Source organism: Mesoplodon bidens (genome assembly GCF_964165515.1).
Source record: "Mesoplodon bidens genome assembly, chromosome: 11".
NCBI lineage: Eukaryota > Metazoa > Chordata > Mammalia > Artiodactyla > Ziphiidae > Mesoplodon > Mesoplodon bidens.
Genome location: NC_138167.1, coordinates 24,128,094 through 24,154,475, shown reverse-complemented (window position 1 = coordinate 24,154,475; position 26,382 = coordinate 24,128,094). Strand labels below are relative to the sequence as shown.

Sequence of the window (26,382 nt, the reverse complement as noted above, 5' to 3'; positions counted from 1 at the left end):
TCACGGATGAATGAGAAAACAACATGTGCACATGGGGCATCCTAGAAAGCACGAGCAAAACTGAAAGCCTGGGGAGACTTATTATTTGCTGCAAATTTGAATGAATTCTTCAACACAAATGCAAGTTGGGCGGCAGAGAGTGGAAGCTTCGCTGGCTTTAGTTGTCTGTATATAACCTCTGTTGAAATCATTGGCTGATCACAAAGTTATGCAAGAACAAGAGAGATTCCCCAGAGATCCAGGCAAAAGAAAGAAAGAAACAAATAAAACCCCACTGAGCAAAAATTTCAGCTCTCTACATAAAAAGAGATTTTTCAGTTTGAATCCAGGCAAGTTTATCATATATTAAAACAGGAAACCATCAAATTTCAGAAGAACAAAATAGAATAGAGTCACTGTAGTGTATGACACACAATGCCGGGTTTTTAATTAGATTACTAGACATGTAAAGAAATAGGTGACCCAAAGTCAGGAAAAAATAGTCGGTAGAAAATGGAATAGAATTCAGATTCCAAAGATAAACTCACATTTACAAGCTTAACTGATTTTTAACAAAGTTACCAATGTAATTCAATGGGGAAATATAAGATACTGAAATAACGAATTATCTGTAAGGGAAAAATATGAACATTAACCCTTAACTCATACTATACACTTAGAAAGTATTTCTAAGTGTATCATAGTCCTAAACAAAAGAGTTAAATAACACCAAAGATTCTAAAAGGAAATAGAAAATCTTTGTGAACTTGTGTTAAGCAAAGATTTCTTAGGATACATAAAGTGCAAATTATGAAAGAAAATGTTGATAAACTGGACATCATCAGGATTAAAAACTCTGTTCCTCAAAAGATAATGTTAATTAAGTCAAATGGCAAGCTACAAATTGGGAGAAAATATTTGCAAAACATATACCTCCAAAGACTTGTATCTAGGATATTTAAAGAGCTCTTAAAATTCAATAATTAGAAGGCAACTCATTAAAAATGAGGCAACTCACTCTGCATTGGCAGGCGGATTCTTAACCACTGCACCACCAGGGAAGCCCCTCTGGTCATTTTTTTAAATTGGGTTGTCTTTTTGTTGTTGAATTGTAAGAGTTCAGGATATTAAATTCCCAACAGATAGATGATTTGGAAATATTTTCTCCCATTCTTTAAATTGTCATTTCACATTCTTGATAATGTCCTTTAATGCAAAAAAGTTTTTAATGAAGTCTAATTTATTGTTTTCTTTTGTTATTCATTGCTTTTGGTGTCAAATCTAAGAATCCATCGTCACATTCGAGGTCATAAAGAGTTCCCACTCAGTTTTCTTCTAAGAGTTTTACAGTTTTAGCTCTGATATTTAGGTTATTGATCCATTTTGACTTAATTTTTATATGAGCACAAATTTCATCTTCTCGGTAAGGGCTACCATAACTACCCTATTTAAAATGCACTCACACACCCTCTGCTCCACATCTTACCTCCCTTTCACTTAACTTTTTCTTCACTATACTTCCAGTTTCTAAAATGCTATATAATTTTGTTGTTTTATGTAATGTCTATTTCCTCCAACTAGAGCATAAACCCCACGAGGACAGAGATTATTTTCTGTTTTGTTCAATGCCATATTTCTAACATCAAGAGTTTGTCACATCCAATACTTATTATCTAAATTTTATTGTTTGCCACTCAATATGCATTATCTAAATGAATAAAATCATAAAAAGTTAGAAACTCTTTTTCGATTTTGGTATGCAGAACCTTTTGCTTAAGTGAACTATATTTAAAGCCTAAAAAAAGACTGTGCTCAATACCGGTGTGAAATGTTTGGAGTCAATATGAGGTTTGTTTTATTAGCCTTTCAGTGTGGTTTGACGTGCCTGCTATACTGGTGTTGATCTGCAAAAGCAAATGTAGTAGAGTGCTGGACTGCTATGTCAGGAAGTGGTTTTCTTGACACTCTCCCAGCTAACTAAAGGGAGTGGTGAGTCCCCACAGGCTGTCACCTTGGTCAGGTTATGTTAAAGTTGGACCTTCATGCTGGCAGTAAACCCCTGCACATAGGCGAACCTTGGCCATCCCCAGAGTGTCTGTGGTAACATGATGAATGAATGGAAACTTCCTCGTTGGAAGGCTGTTAATCCTTTTCTTTCATGGAATTTGTTCCAAAATCACTTTACTGCATCAGGAAAAACATTAGCAAAGCATTCCAGCTGTGGTGATAGTAAGATTTAGCTCTTCTATGGTGGCTTTCATCTTGAAAATTCTTTGCAAACATTAACTAAAGCCTCTGGCAATTCTTGGAGGCTACTTGCACTTTCTACATTTTCTTCTTTCAGAGTTTGGAGGCAGAGGTTTGGCATCTAGCTCGTGTTTACGTGGCCTTGCCCCTTTGTTCTTGATCTACTTACACATTGGAAGGTCTTAAAAATCAGGTTCTCCTGCTAATTCGTAAGCTCTTGAAGCAGAGATAATCTTGGTTATTCTGTGTGGTGATTAGTTACTAAGGACATGATCCAAAGGGCTCTGACTCCAAGACATTACACAGTAGGATTAAGATTTTTATGAAAATAGAGGTCTTGCTTTGCGGACATTTTTCCGTGCTAAAAAGGAACAGTGGATGAAATGTTTACAATAACGTCAGCAAAATAAACACAGCTCTGTCCACCTAGAATATTTCTAAATGATGTGTGTACTGCATCAATGTATTGGATTGAAATTACTTTACAATCCCTGGCTATTTCCTTAAATTTTGAGATAGTGAGTCCATATGATACATTACCAGGGGAAAAAATGATTGGATAAACAAGCATAAACATTGAGTCCAGGGAATCATGGAAAATATTTCTTTTATTTCACCTTTGATGGATTCTCAATCATACAAAGGCCACCCTGGCTTATAGTCAGGGGAGAGTATGTTCTTTTTAGCCTCACTACTTCTTCCTCTTTAATTCTCTTAATGTTGATTGAGCGTCTACTTCTTGCCAGGATCACAGCAGGGAACAAAATGAAGGTCTTGCCTACATGGAGCTTACAGTTAAACACTTAAAATTTGTCGTTACATGCCAGGTGTTGATAAGGGCTGTGAGGAGGTCAGGGCTGGCCTCACAGATATTATGACATTGAGCAGAGATATAAAGGAAGTGAAGGAATGAGCCATTTGGCTGTTGGGGGAGGGGTATTTCAAGTAGAAGGAAAGCAAGTGCCAAGACCCTGAGGCAGGAAAGTACTGGAGTGTTCACAGAACAGCAGGGAAGCTGACATGGCTGCAGCAGAGGGGTCAAGGGTAGAGCCAGATGAAATGATGTCCAGGAGATGATGGAGAGAGTGTGTGTGTGTGTGTGTGTGTGTGTGCACGCGTGTGTGCACAGGATCGAGCCTAGGTCTTTTAAGCCTCTGCCGACTTTCTTTTTACCTGCCATGCTTTTTCCACAGGGTCTCTGGCTCTGTTAACTGTTGGATGGTTTTGTCTGATTTTCTTGTTGATAAGGTCTGGCCATGGAGGGGAATGAGACGGGGAAAGAATTCAGGTCCTTTGTAAAGAATGTAGATGTTTCTGTGTATGTGTTTGTGGAAGATAAGAGGTGAGGGTTGAAAGAAAAGGGCAGCCTTGGAGTCCATAAGGCATCTATAAGACATACAAATCTTTCTTTTGCTAATATGAACCAGCTTTGGGGAGGGCATAACTCTGGGGCCATATATATGTTGACAATCTTTGTTTCTCCTCCAATTTACCAAACTCACTTCTTTCATCCTACCTTGTTATCAACCAGGGCACTGGAGGAGGGGGATATAATCTACCCTGATACAATTGTATTTACACCTAATTGAATTTTTCTGGAAAATATTTTGACTTTACAAAGCAACTAATTACCACATGTAAGAAATAAAACAGCAGTTATTTCCCAATTCCCAACCATGCCCCAAGACCCACCCTCTGCAGGCCTGCTTTGAACATTTGTCCTTGTACATTTTTACACTTATTGAAAACAAAAACAAATTCTCTCTTTTATACAAGTAAGTTAAGTTGCACACCATTATAAACCAGACCCTTCTAGGCCACTTCCACAGCCCGTTGGAGTGTCCCTCTAGGTAAGCAGCTCAGAGAGCAGATGTCTGAATTTTGACAGGCTTTTGTCCAGGGTTGAGTGGGAGAACTAGGGCTCAGAATCTGAGGGTTTTCTTTCTCTAGAAATAACCACAGAATTAATTTAAAGATTGTTTCTAATTTGTCGTATTTTCATGGCGTAAGAAATTTAAGACCTCAGGGAGTAGTTTATTATGTATTATAAAAGAGCTCACTTGCATCTTTGAGAATTTAAATGTGAAATTTGTCTTATTCTGTGCCTCTCCATCACCTCCTTCTATTCACACCCTTTATTCACGAGGAATACATTTGAGCTTATATTACATAATGGAGAGAACAATCTAGAAACTCATTATTGGATTGAATTTTTTTTAACAATTGAATTTTAAAGTGAACTAATTTGCTCTCACTCGTTGTGATGAGGATAATCTCTCTGTTGGAATGTATGTACAGTAGAGATAAAGAGCACTTAAGCCATGGAGGCTGGTTATTCCATTCTCTTCTATGAATAGTGAATGTTTATATACCAAGGGAACAATAGGCCAAGAATGTACTTGGGTTTTTCTTACAGACTGCGCATCATCAGACTATTGACTTGCAATAAAATGGTGACATATGTCAGGAATGTCAGGCAAGTTTGAATTAATTTGGATTGTTTACAGGAGTTAATACCGTTGGTCCTACTCTTTATGCTTGCCCTTTTCCCATGTCCTTTAATGCGATTTCCTGTGTTACAGAGGAAACACCACTAAGTTATATTTAAGAGTAATTTATTTGTTATTGATTCCTTATTCCATTCTCACAAGGTATCTTGAGATGTTAAGATTTTTTTTTATATCTTTTATAATACGGGGCATGCTTGTAAAAAAGTAAAACGTGAGGAAAAAAGAGGAAAGTTAATGATACCCAGCTTTCCCAATAATGACCTCAACAATGAGATATCTTTTGAGAACAGACATTAAGCAGTGGAAGTCCGCTCCCCCAGGTATGAGGCTTTAAGGGTTGGTTTTGTTTGGTTTTTTTTGTTTTCATTTTCAGTAGAGGTCACAGCTTTGCCCCAGATTTTCCATTCATAGTCTTCTACATCATTCCCTTGAAATCAGCACAAATCACCGGCTATGTCTCTGGGCCCTGGAAAACAAGTCAAATTCTCAGGCCTGCATAGGGATGAATGCACAGCCTGACCAGTGGAGGTGACCACCAGTGACAACTTGGTGGAAATGGAGAGGTGGGATGGAGTGGGGGTCCTGCATCTTCTGCTTCGGGAGGTGGCTGTGTTCTTCTCTGAGATCTCCCTTCATTCCTGTTCCCAGCCTTGTTCTTGATTAGCCTCCATTCTAGTGTTTATCACAGCCTCCAGCAACACACTCAGTGAAAGTGCAGACAGATGGACAAATGGAGACTGTCAGGCTTAGATCTCTCTTTCATTAAAACGCCCACACAACTCAACAAGGAGGAAAGATCGGGAAGTGATTATTTTCTCATTGACATTCTTACCTCATTCCCAAAAGTACTTGGCACAGAAGGAGCTTATGAGAATAAACATAATACAATAGGGCAGACCAAGAGATGGCAAACTTTTCTCTTTCTTTTGGCAAAGAACCAGATAGAAAATATTTGAGGTTTTGTCATACAGTCTGTCACAACTATTCAACTCCACCAGTGTCACATAAATTAGCTGACCCCTGCTGTAGAACATTGTACTACCATAGATTCATATGGTTGAACTGAACACGCTTTCAGATTTCTGGAAATTACTTTGCATTTAGCTTATCCAAATAGTACGTTATGGTATTATTGTGTCACATAGATCACTGCAGAATAACTCTTTTAAATTCCAGAATAGCCATTATGAAACCTGGTAAAATAAGCATCGTGTTGTAGTATACCAAATGGTAAAATAAAATTGAACTTGAGGAATGAAGATTGCATTTAATGGTTAATGGCTTTGTGCCAATATTAATGGGTTTTTTTTCTTTTCTTCTGGCCTACATTTTTCTTTTCAGTTTCCATTCTCTGGAAGCTTCATGTTCTCCATCCTTTGTCCTCAATTCATGAGAATTCTCCTCATACTATTACAGGTCCAATCTTTCCAGCTCATTTACAACCCATCCTGTTTGTCCTGCTTTGGAACCCCTGCCATCACTGATAGAAGAGGCCCTGTGATGTCTTGCCATGGTCCATCTGTCTGTGACCACCAGTGCTTTGGGAGGAGCCATTGTCTGGGATGTCTGTCTGTCTCAAATTTGGCCAGCCTAGTTGATTCAGGCTCTTCTTTTTTTTTTTTTTTTTTGCGGTACGCGGGCCTCTCACTGTTGTGGCCTCTCCCGTTGCGGAGCACAGGCTCCAGACGCGCAGGCTCAGCGGCCATGGCTCACGGGCCCAGCTGCTCCTCGGCATGTGGGATCTTCCCGGACCCGAGCACGAACCCGCGTCCCCTGCATCGGCAGGCGGACTCTCAACCACTGCGACACCAGGGAAGCCCTCCAGGCTCTTCTTACTGCCCTCAGCTGGTTTCTCCACCTGCCACTTTTACCTGTGGTGATAATGTCTTGCTACCGGGTCACAGTTTTCCAAAGCAGTACCTGTAGTCAATTTTGGCCATGCGCTAAAGCTGAGATATCTGTTTACGTTATTTTTCTGATGAAAGTTGGAAAACGAGCTTACCACTTCATCAGATGTGATATTGGAGAATGGAGAATTTGAATTTGCACCTTATTTTAAAACGGAACACATTTAAAGATCCATTGCCACTGCCTCTTCCCACGTACTTCTACGTCACTGCTTTGCCATACATGAGACAAATTGTGACTTATATTCTGTCACTCTAATTTCATTTGGTAGTCTACTTTAAATTCAGGTGGGAGCCAGGCCCCTCCGTGTAAGAGGCAGCCCAGGTGTGGAGGAGCACTGCCCCAAGTTCCAGATCCAGAGTCCCGAGGCTGGGACGAGGGGAGGCTGCAGAGTGGAGTGATTAGCGCTGACCTGAGTCAGGCCAGGCTGTGCCCCTGACCCGTGTGAGCTCACCTTGTTCAGCTCTGTTCTTGCACCGTAGTTATTGTGAGGTTGAACCGTGGCAAGCCACACTGGACACTCAGCACAGTGGCTGGCATGTGGGAAACACTGAGTACCTGACAGCTGTTTTTGTAGTCCTTGTCACCATCGCTATCATTGAGAAATCGTCACAGCTCAAAGTCAGGAGCACAATAAGGCCTCTTGTTTCCATTTTGTAGGAATAAGCAGTCTTGAAAAAATGTAACCCAGTTGACTGCTTTTTTTTTGATTCTGTATATTTCAATTTACAGTCATGCTTTAGATCATCAAAAATATTTATAACACTGCTGAAGATTGATCCTGCCCTCCCACCTCCCTTTATTCCCCCATCCTAGGTAACAGAGGCTTAAATTCTTGACCTAAGAGCTAAGAGTAGTAACATACTTGCAGGTGTTTATATTTTGGAATTTGGAAGTAGATATGTTCAAATATCATATAAGGGCAGAATCCTAACATAAATCTACTCTATCTAGTTCAAAAAATGCATGTTTATCAAGAGAAAGAGAATAGTGACAAATATCACTGACTTATATACAAATGAACATTGGAGTTATCACCTAAACCTCCAAACCATAGAAATATGATAGATGTTTTTAAGGGTATTTGAAAGTTTACCAGAATAAGCAAGATACAAGAAAAGATTCATTTTCTTTTATTGTTGTTCTTAAAACCTGTTACTGTCATTACCAGATTTCTCCATTCCACTCAGTGCTGGGTATTGGAACGAAATAGCCATTGGAGATGCATCTTTTTATTCAGTGGCTACCTGAAAATCAGAGGCCCTTGTGCAGTCTTCCCAAGGCATTCTTTGTTGTCTATTACTAATATGTCACCTGGGAAATCATTTTTCCTTGTGCTGCATCTGAACCTAATGCAGATCCTTCTCATGTTCTGTGTAGTACACAGTTCGGTTGCACTGCTCTGCTTGGCTTTTGATCTGGGCCTGGCAGGAGTTTTTTCACATCATTAAATAATTTGTTTTACTCCTTGCCTTCACACAGCAATTACATTTTCACAAGTCACACTCTTTAATAAGAAAATAACTTACCTACCCCTCTGATGTTTATACCTTAGCTGGAAGACTCACTGAATTTATTAATGGAAGAATTTTAGATAGTTGCATAATGGAAAAAAGGAATTTTCAGACATCAGTAACAGCTTTATTTATTTTTCTTGATTGTATGCTTTATGATTCTCAGCAAGATTCTATAGTCTGTATTATTATTTGCTTTTACTCAGAATAATTGTCACCTTTTGAGTGATAAGCTTAATTTTTAACACATTTTACTATTTCTTTTAACTTAATGATTTATACTCCCATGAAAGCAACTCATTACCACTTAGCCTTGCAATGCTTCTGATTGTTTTAAACTCTTAAAAAGGTCAAAAGACATTTTTGTAACTCCTGGAGCCATTCTGTCATTATTTCCATTGAGAATGTGACATTTCTATTTAAAGGAGCACACCCTTTCCATATTGTTTGAAGAAAACCATGAACTACGTAATTAGGATGCCCAAAAATAAAAGCAGCTAAAACAAGTTCCTCTAAACAGAAAACCCATTGGAAATGCTTATTGTATTGGAAAATACAAAGGAGACTGAAGTGATTGATTGCCAGATTCTCTAGGTGGTTCACTCTAAGTACAAAGCCCAAGGAGCCTATAAAGGACTGATAAATGCAACGTGGGGAGAATCAATCCCCTCATTAAAAAAAAAACAAACCTAAACTAAAATGCCTTACTTTTACACATGCTTTGCCTAAAGAGGCAGCATGGAGTATTAGAAAGAAAACGAGTTTGTCATACAAGCTTTAATGTTTCTGTATTTACATTTTTACACATCAAAATGTTGACAATAGGGTCTTCAAACTTTTTTCTCACCTAAAATATAATCAGAATGAATGAAATAATATATATGGTACCTGGGGTTGTTCAGGAAGGCAAGTGCTGTATAAATGCATTTCCACATGGTGTTTCAAGTCAACATTCTGAAATTTAACTCCTGAACTTACCCGTTCATTGTTTCCCTGACCGTGATTTCCCACCTTTGTGCATCCTACTAGTTGCCCAAGCCAAAATTCTTGGGGTTTTCTTGTTGCCTCTCTGTCTTGCTCGTTAATATTACTTTCAACCCATCAATAAATCCTGTCAACTTTTGTTTCAAAATATGTCTAGAATCTGACCACTTCTCACTGCCTTCACTGCTATCACCCTGGTCCAAGCCATTCTCTCTCACCTAGATTATTGCCATAGCCTCCAACTAGTTGGCCTGCTTCTACCCTAGTGCCAGTGGTCCAGACTATTCTCAGTACAGTGACTACCATGATTCTTAAAAATGTAAATCCGATCCTGTCTTTCTTGTACTTAAATTTTTTCAGTGGCTCCTTATTTCTCACAAGTAAAAGTCATAGCTTTTATAATGGCCGAAAAGATTTTTTGTTTGTTGGTTTGTTTTTGCAGTACGCGGGCCTCTCACTGTTGTGGCCTCTCCCGCTGCGGAGCACAGGCTCCGGACGCGCAGACTCAGCCATGGCTCACGGGCCCAGCCACTCCGCGGCATGTGGGATCTTCCCAGACCTGGGCACGAACCCGTGTCCCCTGCATCGGCAGGCAGGCTCTCAACCACTGCGCCACCAGGGAAGCCCCTGAAAAGGTTTTACATGCTCTGTCCCCATTATTTTTCTTGTTTCTTCTTGACCTCGTTTCTTCCTATGAAACGAATACTGTGGCTGACTCCTTCATCTCTTGCAAGTCTTTGCTTAATTGCCACCTTCTCAGTGAGGCATACTCTGTCCACCATGTTTAAAACTGCAAGCCCCTTCTTGTCCACCCACCTTATATTGCAGATACCCCTCACCAGACTATCTTTTTTTTCCCTCTCTGGAAAGGCAACGTTTTGTGTGTGTGTGTGTCTGTTTTGCTAACTGATGTATGCCAAAGAGCCTAGACTAGTGTCTGGAAAATACAGAGAAGATGGAAGTTATTGATTGCTAAATTCTTTAAGTGATTGCCTGTAAGCACAATGCCCAAAGAGACTAAAAAGAGAAGGCAATAATACCCATCTGTTGAATGAATGAGTAATCAGTGACAGTGTTTTACCAAGGGCCTCATTGCTGAGGTTGGAAAAGTTACCAAGAATACTTTGAGGAAGCAAATTGTTAGGGGGAGCGTCCTGTAGTATCCTTGATGCTCCTGTACTTTGTGTGTCTCATAGGCAGAGGCCAGGGGTCTGAGTAGCATGACCAGTCGCAGTCAGCAGCCACATTTATAGCTGTGTGTTGGAAATAGAAACTGGTCTTAAAAGCTGACAAGGTATTTAGAGACAAGCAGAATAAATCTGTAAGTGCAGGAAGGTGCATTTAGAGAGGAAAAGCCTAGAGGAAATGATAATGTATTTGATATTTACTTTATTGATCATTCATTTGTTCCAAAAATTATGCTGAGTATGGAGAATAAAAATAGAAGTAAACCCGGCAGCTACCTTGAAGAGCTTGGTTTTCTCCACTTTCAGTCCATCCCCCCAGCTCTGAGAGAATTATCCTTCTAAGCACAGATATGCCTCTCCCCTGTCAAGAAACTTTCCTGCTCTTAGGACTTACCCTGGCGGGAGCCAAGACCATGCTGATGGATGGCTTGATAAAGTTCTCTAAATGTATAGTGATTTTTTACATGGAAATCATCTATTTTACATCTACGAAGGATGAGCGACAGAAATTGTATTTCAACTGTAGCGTGAAGGCTATAAAAGAGATGTAGGGAATATTTGGCAGCCAGTGAGATGATTTTGGGGACAGGTTATAGAAGCTCCTAAGATGGAAACTTTTCTTTTTAACTTCATTCTGCTTGAGCAGTTTATACCAGCATTTCTCAAAATATGTTCTAGCATCATATACGTCATTAAGTAAGGTTACTCTAAATAAAGATCCTGCATTTCAGAAGCACTAGGTTTAGAGAAGTTAAATATATTTTTCTTTACTGAGGGACTTCACAAAACCTTTACTGTGCTCTAAGCAGCCTTTTGAGGTTTTTTTTTTTTTTTTTTTTGGAGTAAAATTGCTTTACAGTGTTGTATTAGTTTCTGCTGTATAATAAAGTGAATCAGCTATATGTATACCTATATCCCCTCCCTCTTGGTCCTCCCTCCCACCCTACCCCCATCCCACCCATCTAGGTCATCACAGAACACCGAGCTGAGCTCCCTGTGCTATACAGCAGGTTCCCACTAGCTATCTGTTTTACACATGGTAGTGTATTTAAGTCAAACCTAATCTCACAATTTGTCCCACCCTCCCCTTCCCCACCGTGTCCACATGTCCGTTCTCTACGTCTGCATCTCTCTTCCTGTCCTACAAATAGGTTCATCTGTACCATTTTTCTAGATTCCACATATATGAGTTAATAAACGGTATTGGTTTTTGTCTTTCTGGCTTACTTCACTCTGTATGACAGTCTCTAGGTCCATCCACATCTCTACAAATGACCAATTTCATTCCTTTTTCTGGCTGAGTCATATTCCACTGTATATATGTACCACGTCTTCTTTATCCATTCCTCTGTCTTTGGACATTTAGGTTGTTTCCATGTCCTGGCTATTGAGTTTTTAAATGGGGTATATAGTAAGTGGCATTTCTCAAATTTATTTGCATTTGGAAACTTTTTTAGGGCCTTCTTGCAGGATCCGTGTTGTGATAGCACGTTTTGGGAAGTATCGACTTGGAGATATCAGGGCTGGTGGCTAAGTGAAGTTTGAGAGTCCATTCCTGAGCAGCGTTTAAACACTTCCTTGCTGCCATATGTGTACCTTCGAAAACAATAGCCACCACCACAGCATCAACAAAACAATTTTCATATTATCATCCCTATAGCAATACCACCTGAAAAAGTGAGAGGTACAGCCTTGGAACAGATTCCTGGAGCCTTGGTTTTCATCAGACTGAGGCTGTAATTAGACATTTGGATGTGGGTATTTGATGCAATGACGGTGACTGCTAAGGCTCATGGTGGGATGAGGATACTGCATGGCCATCCATCAAATGCCATAGGTTGGGGAATTGAGTATCACCTTGAGTCACTGATTCATCCATATATGAAGTGACAGTTTTCCAAGTGAAACCAAGGTGACATGGCTTGTATCTCTGCACATGTAGTGCTCCCTGTAACTGGAGAAGGCTAAAAATTGTATCTTTATTTGTTCCACTGTTGATTGAAAAAGAAGGTGCTTGACAGAGTACCTCTATGCCTTACCTGAGTGGAAAGCGAACTGTCCTTCCCGCAGAACAGAGGTCCTTTCATGGAAGCTTCTTGTAGGAAGGCTGGAGGACAGAGAAAAGACTTCCTGGAGCTTCATGATAAGCTAGTGTGTGACTGTTTGATACTAAATGGCTGCACTTTGGGCAGAATTTCATGTAAAGCCTGCTTTCACTTTTGTCTCCTGTCTGGCTCTGATTGCCAGAGGCCAGCAGTATTTACAGAAGGATGGCAACTTTCGATGGCCAAATTGGCCTAGTCAGTTTGTGACCCAGCCCCCTGGCATTTGGTATTAAAAAGCGATTAACTGGGAAGAACATTCATTAACATCAGCCTCCCTGGCATTGCCTTGAAAACTGTCTCCATTCCAAGGCACCACAATCCCTTTTGATGTGGGTGACTTTGGCCAGTGAACTCTAGTTTTCTGCCTGTTACAGATTTGGGTGCTCACTCTGACAGTGTCTTTGCTTGGGGAATAAGTCAATGCCAAGGCTTGTTGGAGAAACACTTTCACCCTTGGTTTTTCTGTCTAGAAGATTTTTGTCTTTTACCTTGTAAGAATTTCCCAAGGGAAAAATGACTCTCAATTAGTGATACATGGTCAAATTCTTGCTTTTATGTCAAGCCTTATATAGATCATATTACGCTGCTTCTCTCTTAGTTACACTTTAGAGATTTATGCTGTTGCTGTTTGGTGGAAAGCAGGCCTAATGAAAAAATGATAATAGGTGTTGGAATGTCTGAATTTGGAAAATTAAAAGTATTTGATACTATTTTAAAACCTAGAGCCTTTGTCTCCATCCTTTGTTACATTCATTAGTCCATTAAATTTGCCCTTTTAGGCTGTGGTACTTAGGCTGTTCAGTTAAAGGTAAGGGAAGATGCACAGTTAAAGGTAAGGGAAAAGCCTTACTTAATCATGTCAGTTACTTGTAAAAAAAGAGCTTTTAACAACCTTAATAAAAAAAGATGATCCACTAGGCTTTTATCACCATATGTTTCAGAAGCAGGAAAGTGGGTCTTATCCAATGAGATCCAGCCTATTTTGATTATAGAAGATATTTTAATTTTGGATGAGTACATTGATGGAAAACAGGAATCAAATCCATTATTCATAGCAGTTACTTCAGAAGCTCAGTTGGACAAGTAAAAATCCCTTTTTTTAGCTGTTAAGAGAGAAGCTTGCTAAATTTATTATTACTTTCATATCTTATAACCTTGAAGTAAGCCAAAGATCTCTCTGTAATTTGTTTGATAAAATGGGATGAATTATAGTCTTTAAGAAATGCTGCTCTAAAATATTTGCATCTTTACTGTGTGAAACTGTGGGATTTTTGTGGTTCCTTCTCCTTATTCATTTTAGATTACAGAGGGAAGGGACTGTCCTCTGTGTGACAATCCCAAGTGGGTAGATGAATCACACTTCTGAGTGAGTGTGACTCAAGGTGTGAAAAAGTAAAAATCTTGTCTCTTTCTGAACAGAAAATAAGTCTATAGCATCCTGCTTTGGAAGGTTTTGGCGGAGGGACATCTTAGAAATATTTAAGCGGTAGTCATAGGTAGAAGACCACTTCTGCCAAGTGTGTATATTTTCACAGGAACAAAACTATTTATGAAAATGCATCTAATTTATCCTCTGCCTCTTGTTTCCTCATCATCAAAGCTAAATTCACACATGACTTCACTTGCATGGTTAAATCCATTCTTAATTGAATTCTTACAGAGGGAAAAAATTGGTTAATTGCACCAGCCTCCCTCCCACCTAAGGTCACTTTATTAAGTTAAAGTTCTTTTTTTTTTTAAGACTTTTTTTGATGTGGACCATTTTTAAAGTCTTTATTGAATTTGTTACAATACTGCTTCTGTTTTATGTTTTGGTATTTTGGCCACGAGGCATGTGGGATCTTAGCTCCCTGACCAGGGATTGAACCCACACCCCCTGCACTGGAGGGCAGTCTTAACCACTGCACCACCAGGGAACTCCCAGGTTCTTAACCAGGGATTCGGCTGCATTACTTGTGTCATCTTTGTTTCACTAGCCAGAGCTGGATGCAGGGAGCATGATGGAAGACCTGGACTGCTAGGTGGTGGCCTTTTCCCCTCTCTTCTCTGGACAGGCTCTGGGCACAAGACTGAGCTTCTGCTGACAGTTTTCTCTCCTTGGTCCCACAGGCCCCCTGTCCAGTGCACCACTGGTTCTTCTCTGGACAGGGCCTCCCCTGAAGGCAGAGGTACCTAACGGGGGTTCTGATGCCTCCCCTCAGCTCCTCCTTTCTCCTGAGTCCACCCAGATAGCTTTGGTCTCAACACAAATGAACACGTAGCTCTTAGAGCTACACTACTGTTTTGATTTTCCAAATCCACCCTCCTGAGCAAATACCTGATATAAATATGAATATCACAGATGCTATAAGAGTAAGTGGTTATCAGAGAAAGACAAATACTGTATGATTTCTCTTATATGTGGAATCTAAAAATACAACATACTAGTGGTTACCAGTGGGGAGAGGGAAGAGGGAGGGGCTATCGAGAGGTAGGGGGCTAAGAAGTACAAACTATTATGTATAAAATAAGCTACAAGGATATACTGTACAACGCAGGGAATATAGTCAATATTTTATAACTAAATGGAGTGTAACCTTTCAAAATTATGAATCACTATACTGTACACCTGTAACTTATATAATATTGACCAGCAACTATACTTCAATTTAAAAATAAATTTAAAGTTTTTTAAAGGTTAAAAAAAAAAGGAATGAGTAAGTGGTTATCACAGTATTACATTCCTGCAAGATTTAGACATAAACAGTTGAATATTAAAAATTGAGGTTAGAGCAATAAGCTCCAGAGCACGTATAGATTTAAAATTTAGAAGGCTTTTGTCCACTCAGCTTTTGTCCACTCAGCTTATTCATTACGCCTCTGTGGTCACTAGAGTATGAATGTTCTGTTATTTTCCTTAATAAGAGGGTGATTTCATCACAGTATGTGATTTCTTATGTCAAAAATAATCATTATCCCCCGTCAAGTCTTCTTAAATATAATTTTGACTTACAATTCAGTAACTAAGATCAAATAAATTATGTCTTCCCCTGTTGTGGCTGTGGACATGGACATGTCCACGCTTCCAGAGGCTGGTTGTCAGAGTGAGTAGGTGGGCCACCTGCAATCATTTATTGAAACAGAATAATTGACAAAGAACACACATTCCATGCAGCAGGATGCAGCTGCATCCCTGCAGATTGTAGAATACTCGTGTCAGCGTTTATCTGGCAAAGGGACTCAGGGGTGAGATTTCTGGTCTACCTCAGCAGTGCCTTACTAGGTAACCTCCAAATTACTGGGTCTTATCTTCTCTGTGGGTTTCTGCTACAAAACTAAGAGGCAGCAAAGGGCTGAAATCACCCCCCACCACCACCACGCACACACTTGACCTTGCCTTGGGATCCCAAAGCCACATGGACTGTGGGGAAAGGACAGGCTTTGGGGTGAATCAGACCTCCGTTTGAAACCCTTGTTTCTCACTAATTGGATCAACTTAGATAAGTGTCTTAAGCCCTCTGAGCTTCAATTTCCTCATCTATAAACTGGGGATAATTACCTACATTGTAATATTATCATGAAATGTCAGTGGGACAGTCTCAGTCAAATGTCTGGCATATGGTATGTGCTTGAGAGATGCTTGTTTTTCCTTTACTCTCTACCATTTGCAGTTTACCAGGTGACTTTTATTTCCCCCTCTGCATGAGTCTCTCCCATAGCACATGTGTAATAATTTACACGTTGAACACGACCTTAGAAGAGATCTTGTCTTGCCCCTACCTTTCATCTCTCTAGTCTTCCTCACTTTTTTTTTTAAATACATGTTTCTAGTGCTTTTTCCATTTTTGTTCAGAACCACAGAGAGAGAGGAAGAAAGTTCATTCTCTACTTCTCCCATGTCTCCATAAATTCCTGTAATAGTTTCATTCTAATCAGGAAAAGTATTATTGAACAACAGTTTTCTAATTTACTTAATTCCCTTAACTCCTTACTAGTACTTGATTATTAAAATGAATGGTGACATTCACAGAAAAATAGACAAAATGAAAAGGCAGAGGGCTTTGTACCAGATGAAGGAACAAGATGAAACCCCAGAAAAACAACTAAATGAAGTGGAGATAGGCAACCTTCCAGAAAAAGAATTCAGAATTATGATAGTGAAGATGATCCAGGACCTCGGAAGAACAATGGAGGCAAAGATAGAGAAGATGCAAGAAACGTTTAACAAAGACCTAGAAGAATTAAAGAACAAAGACCTAGAAGTATTAAAGAACAAACACCTCGAAGAATTAAACAGCAGACAAACAGAGATGAACAATACAATAACTGAAATGAAAAATACACTTGAAGGAATCAATAGCAGAATAACTGAGGCAGAAGAATGGATAAGTGACTCGGAAGACAGAATGGTGGAATCTACTGCTGTGGAACAGAATAAAGAAAAAAGAATGAAAAGAAATGAAGACAGCCGAAGAGACTTCTGGCACAACATTAAATGCAATAACATTCGCATTATAGGGGTCCCAGCAGGAGAAGAGAGAGAGAAAGGACCCGAGAAAATATTTGAAGAGATTACAGTCGAAAATTTACCTAACATGGGAAAGGAAAGAGCCATCCAAGTCCAGGAAGCGCAGAGAGTCCCAAGCAGGATAAACCCAAGGAGAAACACACCGAGACACATAGTAATCAAACTGACAAAAATTAAAGACAAAGAAAAATTATTGAAAGCAACAAGGGAAAAATGACAAATAACAAACAAGGGAACTCCCATAAGGTTAACAGCTGATTTCTCAGCAGAAACTCTACAAGCCAGAAGGGAGTGACATGATATATTTAAAGTGATGAAAGGGAAGAAACTACAACCAAGATTACTCTACCCGGCAAGGATCTCATTCAGATTCGACGGAGAAATCAAAGGCTTTACAGACAAGCAAAAGCTAAGAGAATTCAGCACCACCAAACCAGCTCTACAAAAAATGCTAAAGGAACTTCTCTAAGTGGGAAACACAAGAGAAGAAAAGGACCTACAAAAACAAACCCATAACAATTAAGAAAATGGTCATAGGAACATACATATCGATAATTACCTTAAACGTGAATGGATTTAAATGCTCCAACGAAAAGAAACAGGCTCGCTGAATGGATACAAAAACAAGACCCATATGTATGCTGTTTACAAGAGACCCACTTCAGACCTAGGGACACATACAGACTGAAAGTGAAGGGATGGAAAAAGATATTCCACGCAAATGGAAATCTAAAGAAAGCTGGGGTAGCAATACTCATATCAGATAAAATAGACTTTAAAATAAAGAATGTTACAAGAGACAAGGAAGGACACTCCATAATGATCGAGGGATCAATCCAAGGAGAAGATATAACAATTACAAATATATATGCACCCAACATAGGAGCGCCTCAATACATAAGGCAACTGCTAACAGCTCTAAAAGAGGAAATCGATAGTAACACAGTAATAGTGGGGGACTTTAACACCTCACTTACACCAATGGACAGATGATCCAGACAGAAAATTGATAAGGAAACACAGCTTTAAATGATACAATAGACCAGATAGATTTAATTGATATTTATAGGACATTCCATCCAAAAACAGCAGATGACACTTTCTTCTCAAGTGCACACAGAATGTTCTCCAGGATAGATCACATCTTGGGTCACAAATCAAGCCTTGGTAAATTTAAGAAAATTGAAATCATATCAACATCTTTTCCGACCGCAGTGCTATGAGATTAGAGATCAATTACAGGGAAAAAACGTAAAATAAATGGTGTTTTTTGCACTAGACTGATATTTTCCAGTCATGCCTCCTCTAAAGTGCCTTTTAAAAGATTTTTGCTTTTATTTTTCTTTAAACATTTAAAACACACACTGAATGTGACACATATTTCCAAATAAAGTTATGAAATAGTTTATTCTCACTTGAGTAAAACAATATGAGAGCTTCCCTCTTCACCTGATTTGATCCTGAAACAGCATAATTGTGTGCTCTTGTGAAGATAAGAAGTTTCAATCCCAGGATCTATTGTTGGCAGGAAGATTTAGACTATTGATTAAAAACAAATCAAACAAAAAACTCTGCAAAAAAATGAAGTCCAGAACCAAGGACCAGAAATCCAAAGTGTCGTTTTATGAATGCTCTTATTTTAATCTCCCTTCGGCTCTGTGTTCATTAGTGCATCTGGCAGAGCTCCTCAGTGAGAAAGCTTGGCGTGGGAAAAGCAGTGTTTAAATTGGCTCAGAGAAGATAGAGTGTACAAATCTGCTTTTGTCTCCGAGGAGGTATAATTTCTTCATTCATTTCCCCTTTAAAAATTTTTTCCATGTGCATTTATGAGTAAATTTTAGGGCACATGAAAATGAGGAAGTGATATCACCAGCTTGAACCAAGGAGTGTGTGGGTTGGCAGCTATGCTCTTGAGATCCTGGACCAAAGCTATTTTCTCTCCCAACTTGGCTTATTTTGTTGATTTCAGACCAGGGAAGAAAAAAGCTGCAAGTGGTACCTTTCCATGCTTACATGTGAGATGCAAATTGTGTTTATGTCATGGGTGGACTGGCCTTCAGCCTCTCGTAGTGTGGCACTGTGGCCACTGGGCCTAACTTGGGGTCCCGGTTGACTATGTAATCATCAAGGAATTTGGCAGTTGCGACTGAGGCTCTGAGAATCAGCTTTCAATTTTTCTTATTCTCTCTACCCTTGAGACTATCCCAAGATTCCTCTTGCCTCCTGCGTCACTGAAATGGAGTTCAGATTCTAGATCTTGTTGGAATCATTAAGAAGTGGTCTGTTGCATTTCATATTGTAATAGCAGTAAAAATTCAAAACTTTCTCTTCTCCAACTGTTGAGAGATTGGTCTCAATATCACTTGCCAGATAAAAAGCTCTCTTAGATTGGTATTTGTCTTTACTGTTTTTATACAACATTTAGAATTTTCTATAATCTCAGTGGCCTCAAAAAAGGGTGGTTCACCCAAGGGCTGAAACTTAATGGAAATCCAACAATGCCAGGATGGGACCAAGTCAGGAGTGGTCTGGAGCCAGCTCCTAATAGCTCACAAAAGCCAGTGTTCTGACCTTTCTTTAGAATCCACATCTCTGCTTCCATCCGCACCGCATGCTCTTCCACTGTGGTCTATTAGTCAGAGCCCTGGCAGGATACACAGTGCACGGCCAGTGGGGTGATTGAAGAGTTTATGAAGGGACCTTTGCAGTGATGTGGGCAGAGTGGAGCTAACATGCCAAGGGACACCTACCAGATGGCCTGAAGGGTCAGAGGAGGGAACTGTCACCAGCACCAGGTGAGAGCTGTGACCATGGAGAGGATCCCCAGACAGGAGCTGTGCCTGGAGACAAGGAAACTGAGCCACTGTCAGACAGATGTGGAGCAGGGAGGGGCTGTAAAATTCAAAGGAAAATATAGACAATAGTGAAGGTCAAGCAGACAAGAGGCCAACCCAGGGGGGAAAAAGAAGTTCAAGGTACATGTGTGCAGAGCTCAGACAGAATCCCATTGCCCCAAACAGCCAAGCTCTTTCTCTCTCTCTACTTCTGGCTTGCCCCTTCCCATGCTGGTCTTGAGTTAGTGTTCTGAGACCAGTTCTCCGTCCATTTCATGCAGTCCGTATAATCATCATTTGGGAGCATCTAAGGGCTTGTGTAGATTCAGAGCTCATGATATTTTAAATAAACCTGAGCCTCTGATTTGCTCAAGTGGAGACTCACCAATGCATTTCCTCTGGACCGTAATAGGGGTTTGGGGCTTCAAAAAATTCTTAAAATATACAGAAGCAGCACAGGGAGAGCCCAGGTTCCGTTTTGCAGGAAGGAGACCTGAAGTCCTGTGCAACCTTGAGGAAAGTTTCTCACAGAAATAATGCAATACAACTGCTGGTTTGCAGTTGCAGCTATTGTGAAGGACCCAAAGGTCTCAGGCATTTGAGTTTACAACAAGGCTAATAATATTCAGCTCCACAGAATTGTTGTGAAGATTAAAGAGAATTTTTTAAACTGGCATAAGTTTGGGTTGCCTGCTACAGGGTGGCAATTTGGGAGTCACTTAGCAAGAGAACGAGCCTAGCTCACTGCCCGGCACCCCCAGCTGAGTAACTGGGATTCAGAACAAGAGATGAGGCAATACTGTGCACTCAGATAAAGCAGTGGGGATTTAACTCGATTAAATAACTTGCCTTCCTCAATTAAAAAGAATTTCCATAATAATAATAATAGTGATAAGTTATTGACTATTTTAATACATTGAAATATTCACAAAATTAAAATTGAATTTCAGTAATGTGAAAGATGTCACTTTTCCTAAGCAGAAATGTCCCACGACCTTGCGAGACCAAGTAGTAGTTAGTAGCCATGAATGCAATTAGAGAGACATAGAAGGTATGCACGTACCCTGATTAAAAGTACCTCACTGCTGTCGGTCAGCTCTGTCAGACCCTCGTGAGATACTTTGGATGTTCAAGGACTTCTCACCCCAAATTAACACTGCAAATACTGTGTTTCAGAGGGTTACCAAAAGTACAAGTTTTCCTTAGTGAGACGTCTCTAAAATGAACCTCAGTGATGTATATGCAACTTCCATCACTGATCTTTCTTATTGCAACACAGTTTGCTGAATGCCAATTATGTATGTGCCAGGTATCTGGATAAATCTAAGTGAGACAGTGACTCCCATCAAGGAAGGCATAGTCTAATGGAGAAAGTAGACCCAAAAATAGATGAGAAAAGAGGGCCTGCTAAGTATGCAGCCCTGCCAGTTGTCAGCTTGGAAATGCCTTACTCCCAGGGCTGAAGAGGGAGCTTTACTGTCATCAGCTTCCCTGAAATTGATAAATTAGATGCAGACAGCTAGAGACTAGAGCTGCCAAATACATCCTTAGGATTGAAATATAACTGTGCTCTACGCAGAACTGTAAGAACATGCTGAATGTGCTGTATTATTTATCTGAAACCTGTTTAGAGGTGAGAGAAAATATGATGATGGGAATGATGGTAATAATTAGTATAATGAGGCCTGTTCTCTGCTGCTCTGGAAGGGAGCAGCCTGCAGTAGATGTTGTCTGGGTTGAATGGGACCGGGAGGCATCCTCTTCTCATGACTCATCCACACACTGCTGGCCACGTGCACATGTGTGTGTGTGTGTGTGTCTGTCTGTCTGTCTGTCTGTCTGTGTGCCGTGTGTGTGTCCTCACCTATGACTTGTTCTTTGAAAAGGAAGCCGGGAGTAGGAAGGGGATGGGATAAACCAGAAGCGACCAGGCTAGACTCAGATTCTGGAGCTGGGGCTCCTCTGAGGTAATTTATGTTTCTGAGAAGCTCACTGCTTTTCCATTAGCGGCTCTCTCAGATGCGTGACTGTGCCAATGGTGGCTGCATGATTCTCTGGGTGCCCTAAGAGGTATGTTAAGGGATTTTTATCTCTTTGCAGCTCAGGGGAATGCTTTTCTGTATCCTCCCGAGCCAGGAAAACAGTCAAGCCTAACACCTATCAGAGTGAATCTATCACACATTTTTCCTACAGATACAATAGGTATCAGTAACCTCTTTTTTGTTTTTGATCATCAAATTAAAACTCAGAGAAGTAAATTAATTTGTCTGAAGTTGCACAGTTAATCAGACAAATAATGTGTATTATTATTGACTGTATTATTAGCTGTTTTAATTCTCATGTCTTTTCACCCCCTAGTGTATTTGGAATAAATTTCCATTTGCCTCTTTTCCTAGAAATGAATGTACTCTGTGTACATTGGAAAATGCCACACATTTTCTCTTTTTCCCCCACTCATATTTTGTTTGTGTTTCATCTGTATCTCTTAGGCTGAAATAAGCTATAAATCATTTAGCCAACTTTGTCACATCTGTGATCCACAGGACACAAAATTGGATTCTCTCCCAGTCTTTCTCATTCTAGGAAATTCAGCCATGTTCATGACATATTTTTTCCCTAACTTTACAACTTTCTGCTGGCTGATCAACTTGCAGTTTAAAGAAATATATTCTTGAATATTTTCTATCTCTCTTGACTGAATGGGGAGGAGGGAAGATTATCATCAGTTTAATTTGAGACTCAAGAATTTTTTTCATGAATGTTATTTTTCTTGAGATAAATAGTGAAACTTCATTGAGTTTGGGCACTGTGCCACTGTCTTCAGTTGAATGTTTTGAAAACAAAGAAAAACACCATATAAGACAGCCCCTCTGGTAGCAATGCGGAGTGGTAGCCTCTAAGCTCACAACTCCAATGACCTGGACTTTATCTCTCTGATCAAGAAACCTTTGTGTTGATCCAGCTGCGCTGAGCTGTGAGCCTCACTTACCTCATTTAATAGTTGACACAGGAAAGGGCTAATTTCATTCCTGCTCAAGGTGACTAATGGTGGCAGGGCCACAACTGGAACATGGACATCAGCTGCTGGACACTGACTTGCTTTTCTTTCTATGCATGTGGGACCCTTTACTCCACCCTTGTTGCCTGTAGGTAAAAGTCAACTCCACACAGAGCATACAACACCCTGATGGTTTGTCACCTGCCAACATGTCCAGGGTTGTTCCCTGCTTTGTACATTCTGTATCTTCTGCCCGAATGCACCTCGCTGTGACCCCCTCCCCCTCCCCAAGCCCACCACATCTACCTTGTGAGCATTCATTCAATTTTCAACCCCAGATTGTCCCCCCTTCACCAGGAAGCCCTCTCTATCCTCTGCCCTCTCACACCCAGTTTTCTCTCTCACATGGAGCATTTATTCATTTATTGATTTATTCAACAAATATTTCTAAACACTCACTAAGTGCCCCGCACTGAGCTGAGCACAAACCACCCACCACTGAACACAACTGAGCAGCTCCTGTCCACATGGAGCTTAGAGTCTGGTGGAGACATTAATTAAAGACACTAAGCACACAGATAAATACGTAATCACACCTGGGATGAGGGCCAGGAAGGGAATAAAAGCCGTGCCTGGAGCCTGCAGCCCCATCTCTGCACCTCCAGCAGTGGCGGCAGCTCTCCGGACCGCCTGCTGCAGGGGCTCTGGGACTGGGGAGGGAGGAGGCCAAGGGCGCCTCTGTGCTCCCCGGACACCCGGCTCCTCCCAACCTACTGGCTCCCCAGCTCGGGCTTCTGCTGAGTAAAGGCCAGAAACATATGACACCACAGTGAGGAAGGGCCTTCGGTCAGGCAGCAAGGGGTGACACTGGGGGTGTGAAGGCGACGCCTCTTTCAGATCCGCAGTGAGGGCTGATCTCCAATAACCGCAATGAGATGGGGAGGCGCCTCACTGGGTAAAACACAATCCAGGGACCTGGATGGTGACCTGGTTAGAATTCTCTTAACCCCTGCCCTTGCCTTCATGCTTAGGATTAATTAATAGGGGGGTATTACATTCTCTTTACAAATCTTTCTGGGAAGACACATGAATACTTTTGTAAAAGTATTGCAGTTTTTGAAAAGTGTCCAAAAAAGTCAGCTATCTCTGAAAAATAAAAGTGCACCTATAAAAAGAGAACATCAATAATAGGCTCAGAGTTCATGAGCAATGCTTGACATGATGCTCATTCTCTGGGATTTATTTTCAGCTTTGTCAAGAAATATTTGCACCATTGTAAAGCAATTATACTCCAATAAAGATGTTAAAAAAATATTTGCCTTCATATTACAGAATTCTTATGAGGGTGTTTGTTCTTTTAAAAATTCTATAAACTTGAAATTCTTGGACTGAAATGTACTCTGTAAACTGAAATAAAAATCTAAGTTACAAAGACAGCTTGCAGTTTTTAAATATAATGAACTTGTTACTTCTCACCTGTTTTTTTCCTTCAATTTAAGTGGGTCATAGAAAATACATTATTGCATCCATTTGAGTTGAAGGCTTGTTATGCAAAATTTTTTCTTCTTCTTTCATCTTTTAATTCTAAAGAGTGTGGTTACTCTAGGTAAAAAATGAGATCATTACTTACGTTCCCTTACTTTTAAACAAAATTGTCCAAATCACATTTGTTCATGTGGAATTGCTCTTAGAAACTTTATTATTCAGTACTTTGTATTCAGCAAAACAAAAATTTTAATAAAATCCAGGTGACAAATGTCTCAAGATCTTTGAAATCTTTTACTTTGTCTACTTAAAATATTAGTAGTTGTATTAGGGAATCTTATGTATGTTTTTGAAATTCTTTTGTTTAGTCTTTCACAATTATTAAAAGTAATAGGCTATTTTAAAACATTTAAAACTATAACATGGAAAGTTCTATTTGGTTTTCCTCTTAAACTTTTTTTAAAGAGAAAAAATAATACCATCCAGAACATTTAGGTTTGTTTTAAATAGGCTTTCCTTCAAATATGTCTATTTGGAAATACACGCTACCTTTTACAGTGCCCATTACAACATATTATTAGTAATAAATAGAAATATTTTATGTTAATTATAAGTGACAAAAATCTTTACAAGTTAATATATACAATGTAAGAGAAAGGTGTTCTGTCAGTTTAATGATTTATTGTAATGAATTTTGATTCCAAAATATTTCATGGAATAAATGCTTGCTTACTGGCTTATTTAGAAAGATGCTAAAAACACCTCAGCTCAAATGATCTCCCTCACTGGTGCCCCACATTTCACAATTTGCATTTAATTTCCTTAATGCTAAGCTTTGCCTCTCCTGGTGGGCTTTGTGTGGGGTTTTTTTTTTTTTTCTTCTTCTTCTTCTTCTTCTTTGTTGTTTTTGTTTGTTTTGCTTTCAATGTGTTCTGTTTCTGAGAGGACAGTAATTCTCCATGATGCCTTAGTGAGCTTGATCCCACCCAGCTGCTTTGCTCCCTGGAATGAGTTGCCTGGGGGCACAGGGACTCTAAAAGGAGCCAGACCAAGAAGCAGGATGGCTGTAGGGCCAGCCCAGAATAAGGAGTAATGGTCACTGATCATGTTAGGCAAATAGCAGATGTGCTGGGTGGCAAATATGTGTCAGGGGTACATGCGAATATTTCCATGAGCCAGAGGTTTTAGCCTGAGGGCTTTCTCTGATGAATTCAGCACACTAATCAAAAGGTTTACATTGGTCTAATTTATTCGTTCCTTCAATGAGAAGTTGAAAATGAAAGAGATGGTTAAATGCTGACTGAAGTGGAATTAAACCCAGATTAATTTGTCCTCCACTATTGTGTGTTTCAGAGACTGGAGCACAGGGAAGTTTTGGTGGGCTTGTTGTTCCTGGTTTTCCCGTTCATCCCAGCCAGCAACCTCTTCTTCAGGGTGGGTTTCGTGGTGGCCGAGAGAGTGCTATACATGCCTAGGTAATTACTGTTCCTGGATTCCTCTTTACGAGACCAACTCTGGTGGCTCCAGAGAGACCGTTCTTTGTGTGTATGACAGATCTTTGTGGAGCTAAGGTGTTTATTACCCCAGCTTTAAAAACAGCCGAAGAGAAAGTTGGATGAGAATATTGACCAGAGTATATTCAGAATTTTAGCAGCAATCATTTACCACGACTTCTTTGTTCAAGTATCTGTGTTTATTAAACATAATTATAGTAACTTTCTAGAAATATTTGTTGATTTGGATAAAACTATTAACTGTGTTAAGTAGCATGATTTTAATTAACTTCTATCTTCTTTTCTCTCTTTCTTTGTTCTTTAATTTAAAAATAGGAACAATCTGAAGGAAACTTGTCCTTGAGAAAAAAATTGGTTAAAATTATAAAGGGCATTCAGACTTGTATGATTACATAATGCCACTTAGCTCTGAATATTTGAATCCTGCTGAAGCTTGTCTGTTCTCTTGTCTTATTCAAATGTCAGCATTCCAAGGCCCTGTTTCTTTTCAAAAGCCTGAAAATGTCCCTGAAATGGTTCTGCCGTTTATCCATTGTGTGACCTTGAGTAGCGCATGAAGGTTTTTTTTTTGCACCCATGTATTCTTATTTTTAAAATAAGGATTTTATTA

General features: G+C 39.8%; 1 protein-coding gene across 5 annotated transcripts in view; it reads left to right on the top strand.

Moving 5' to 3' along the window:
• The window catches only part of TMTC1 (transmembrane O-mannosyltransferase targeting cadherins 1), a 282,996-nt gene that overhangs the window by 163,421 nt on the left and 93,193 nt on the right, over window positions 1-26,382 (top strand). For 3 of the 5 annotated variants that reach the window (XM_081250082.1, XM_081250080.1, XM_081250078.1), the window contains one exon: window positions 6,153-6,304. In XM_081250082.1, coding sequence (XP_081106208.1) covers window positions 6,153-6,304 — 152 coding nt within the window. Of the gene's footprint in view, window positions 1-6,152; window positions 6,305-25,611; window positions 25,734-26,382 lie in introns of all 5 variants that reach the window. The other 2 variants (XM_081250081.1, XM_081250079.1) reach the window with 1 other exon arrangement.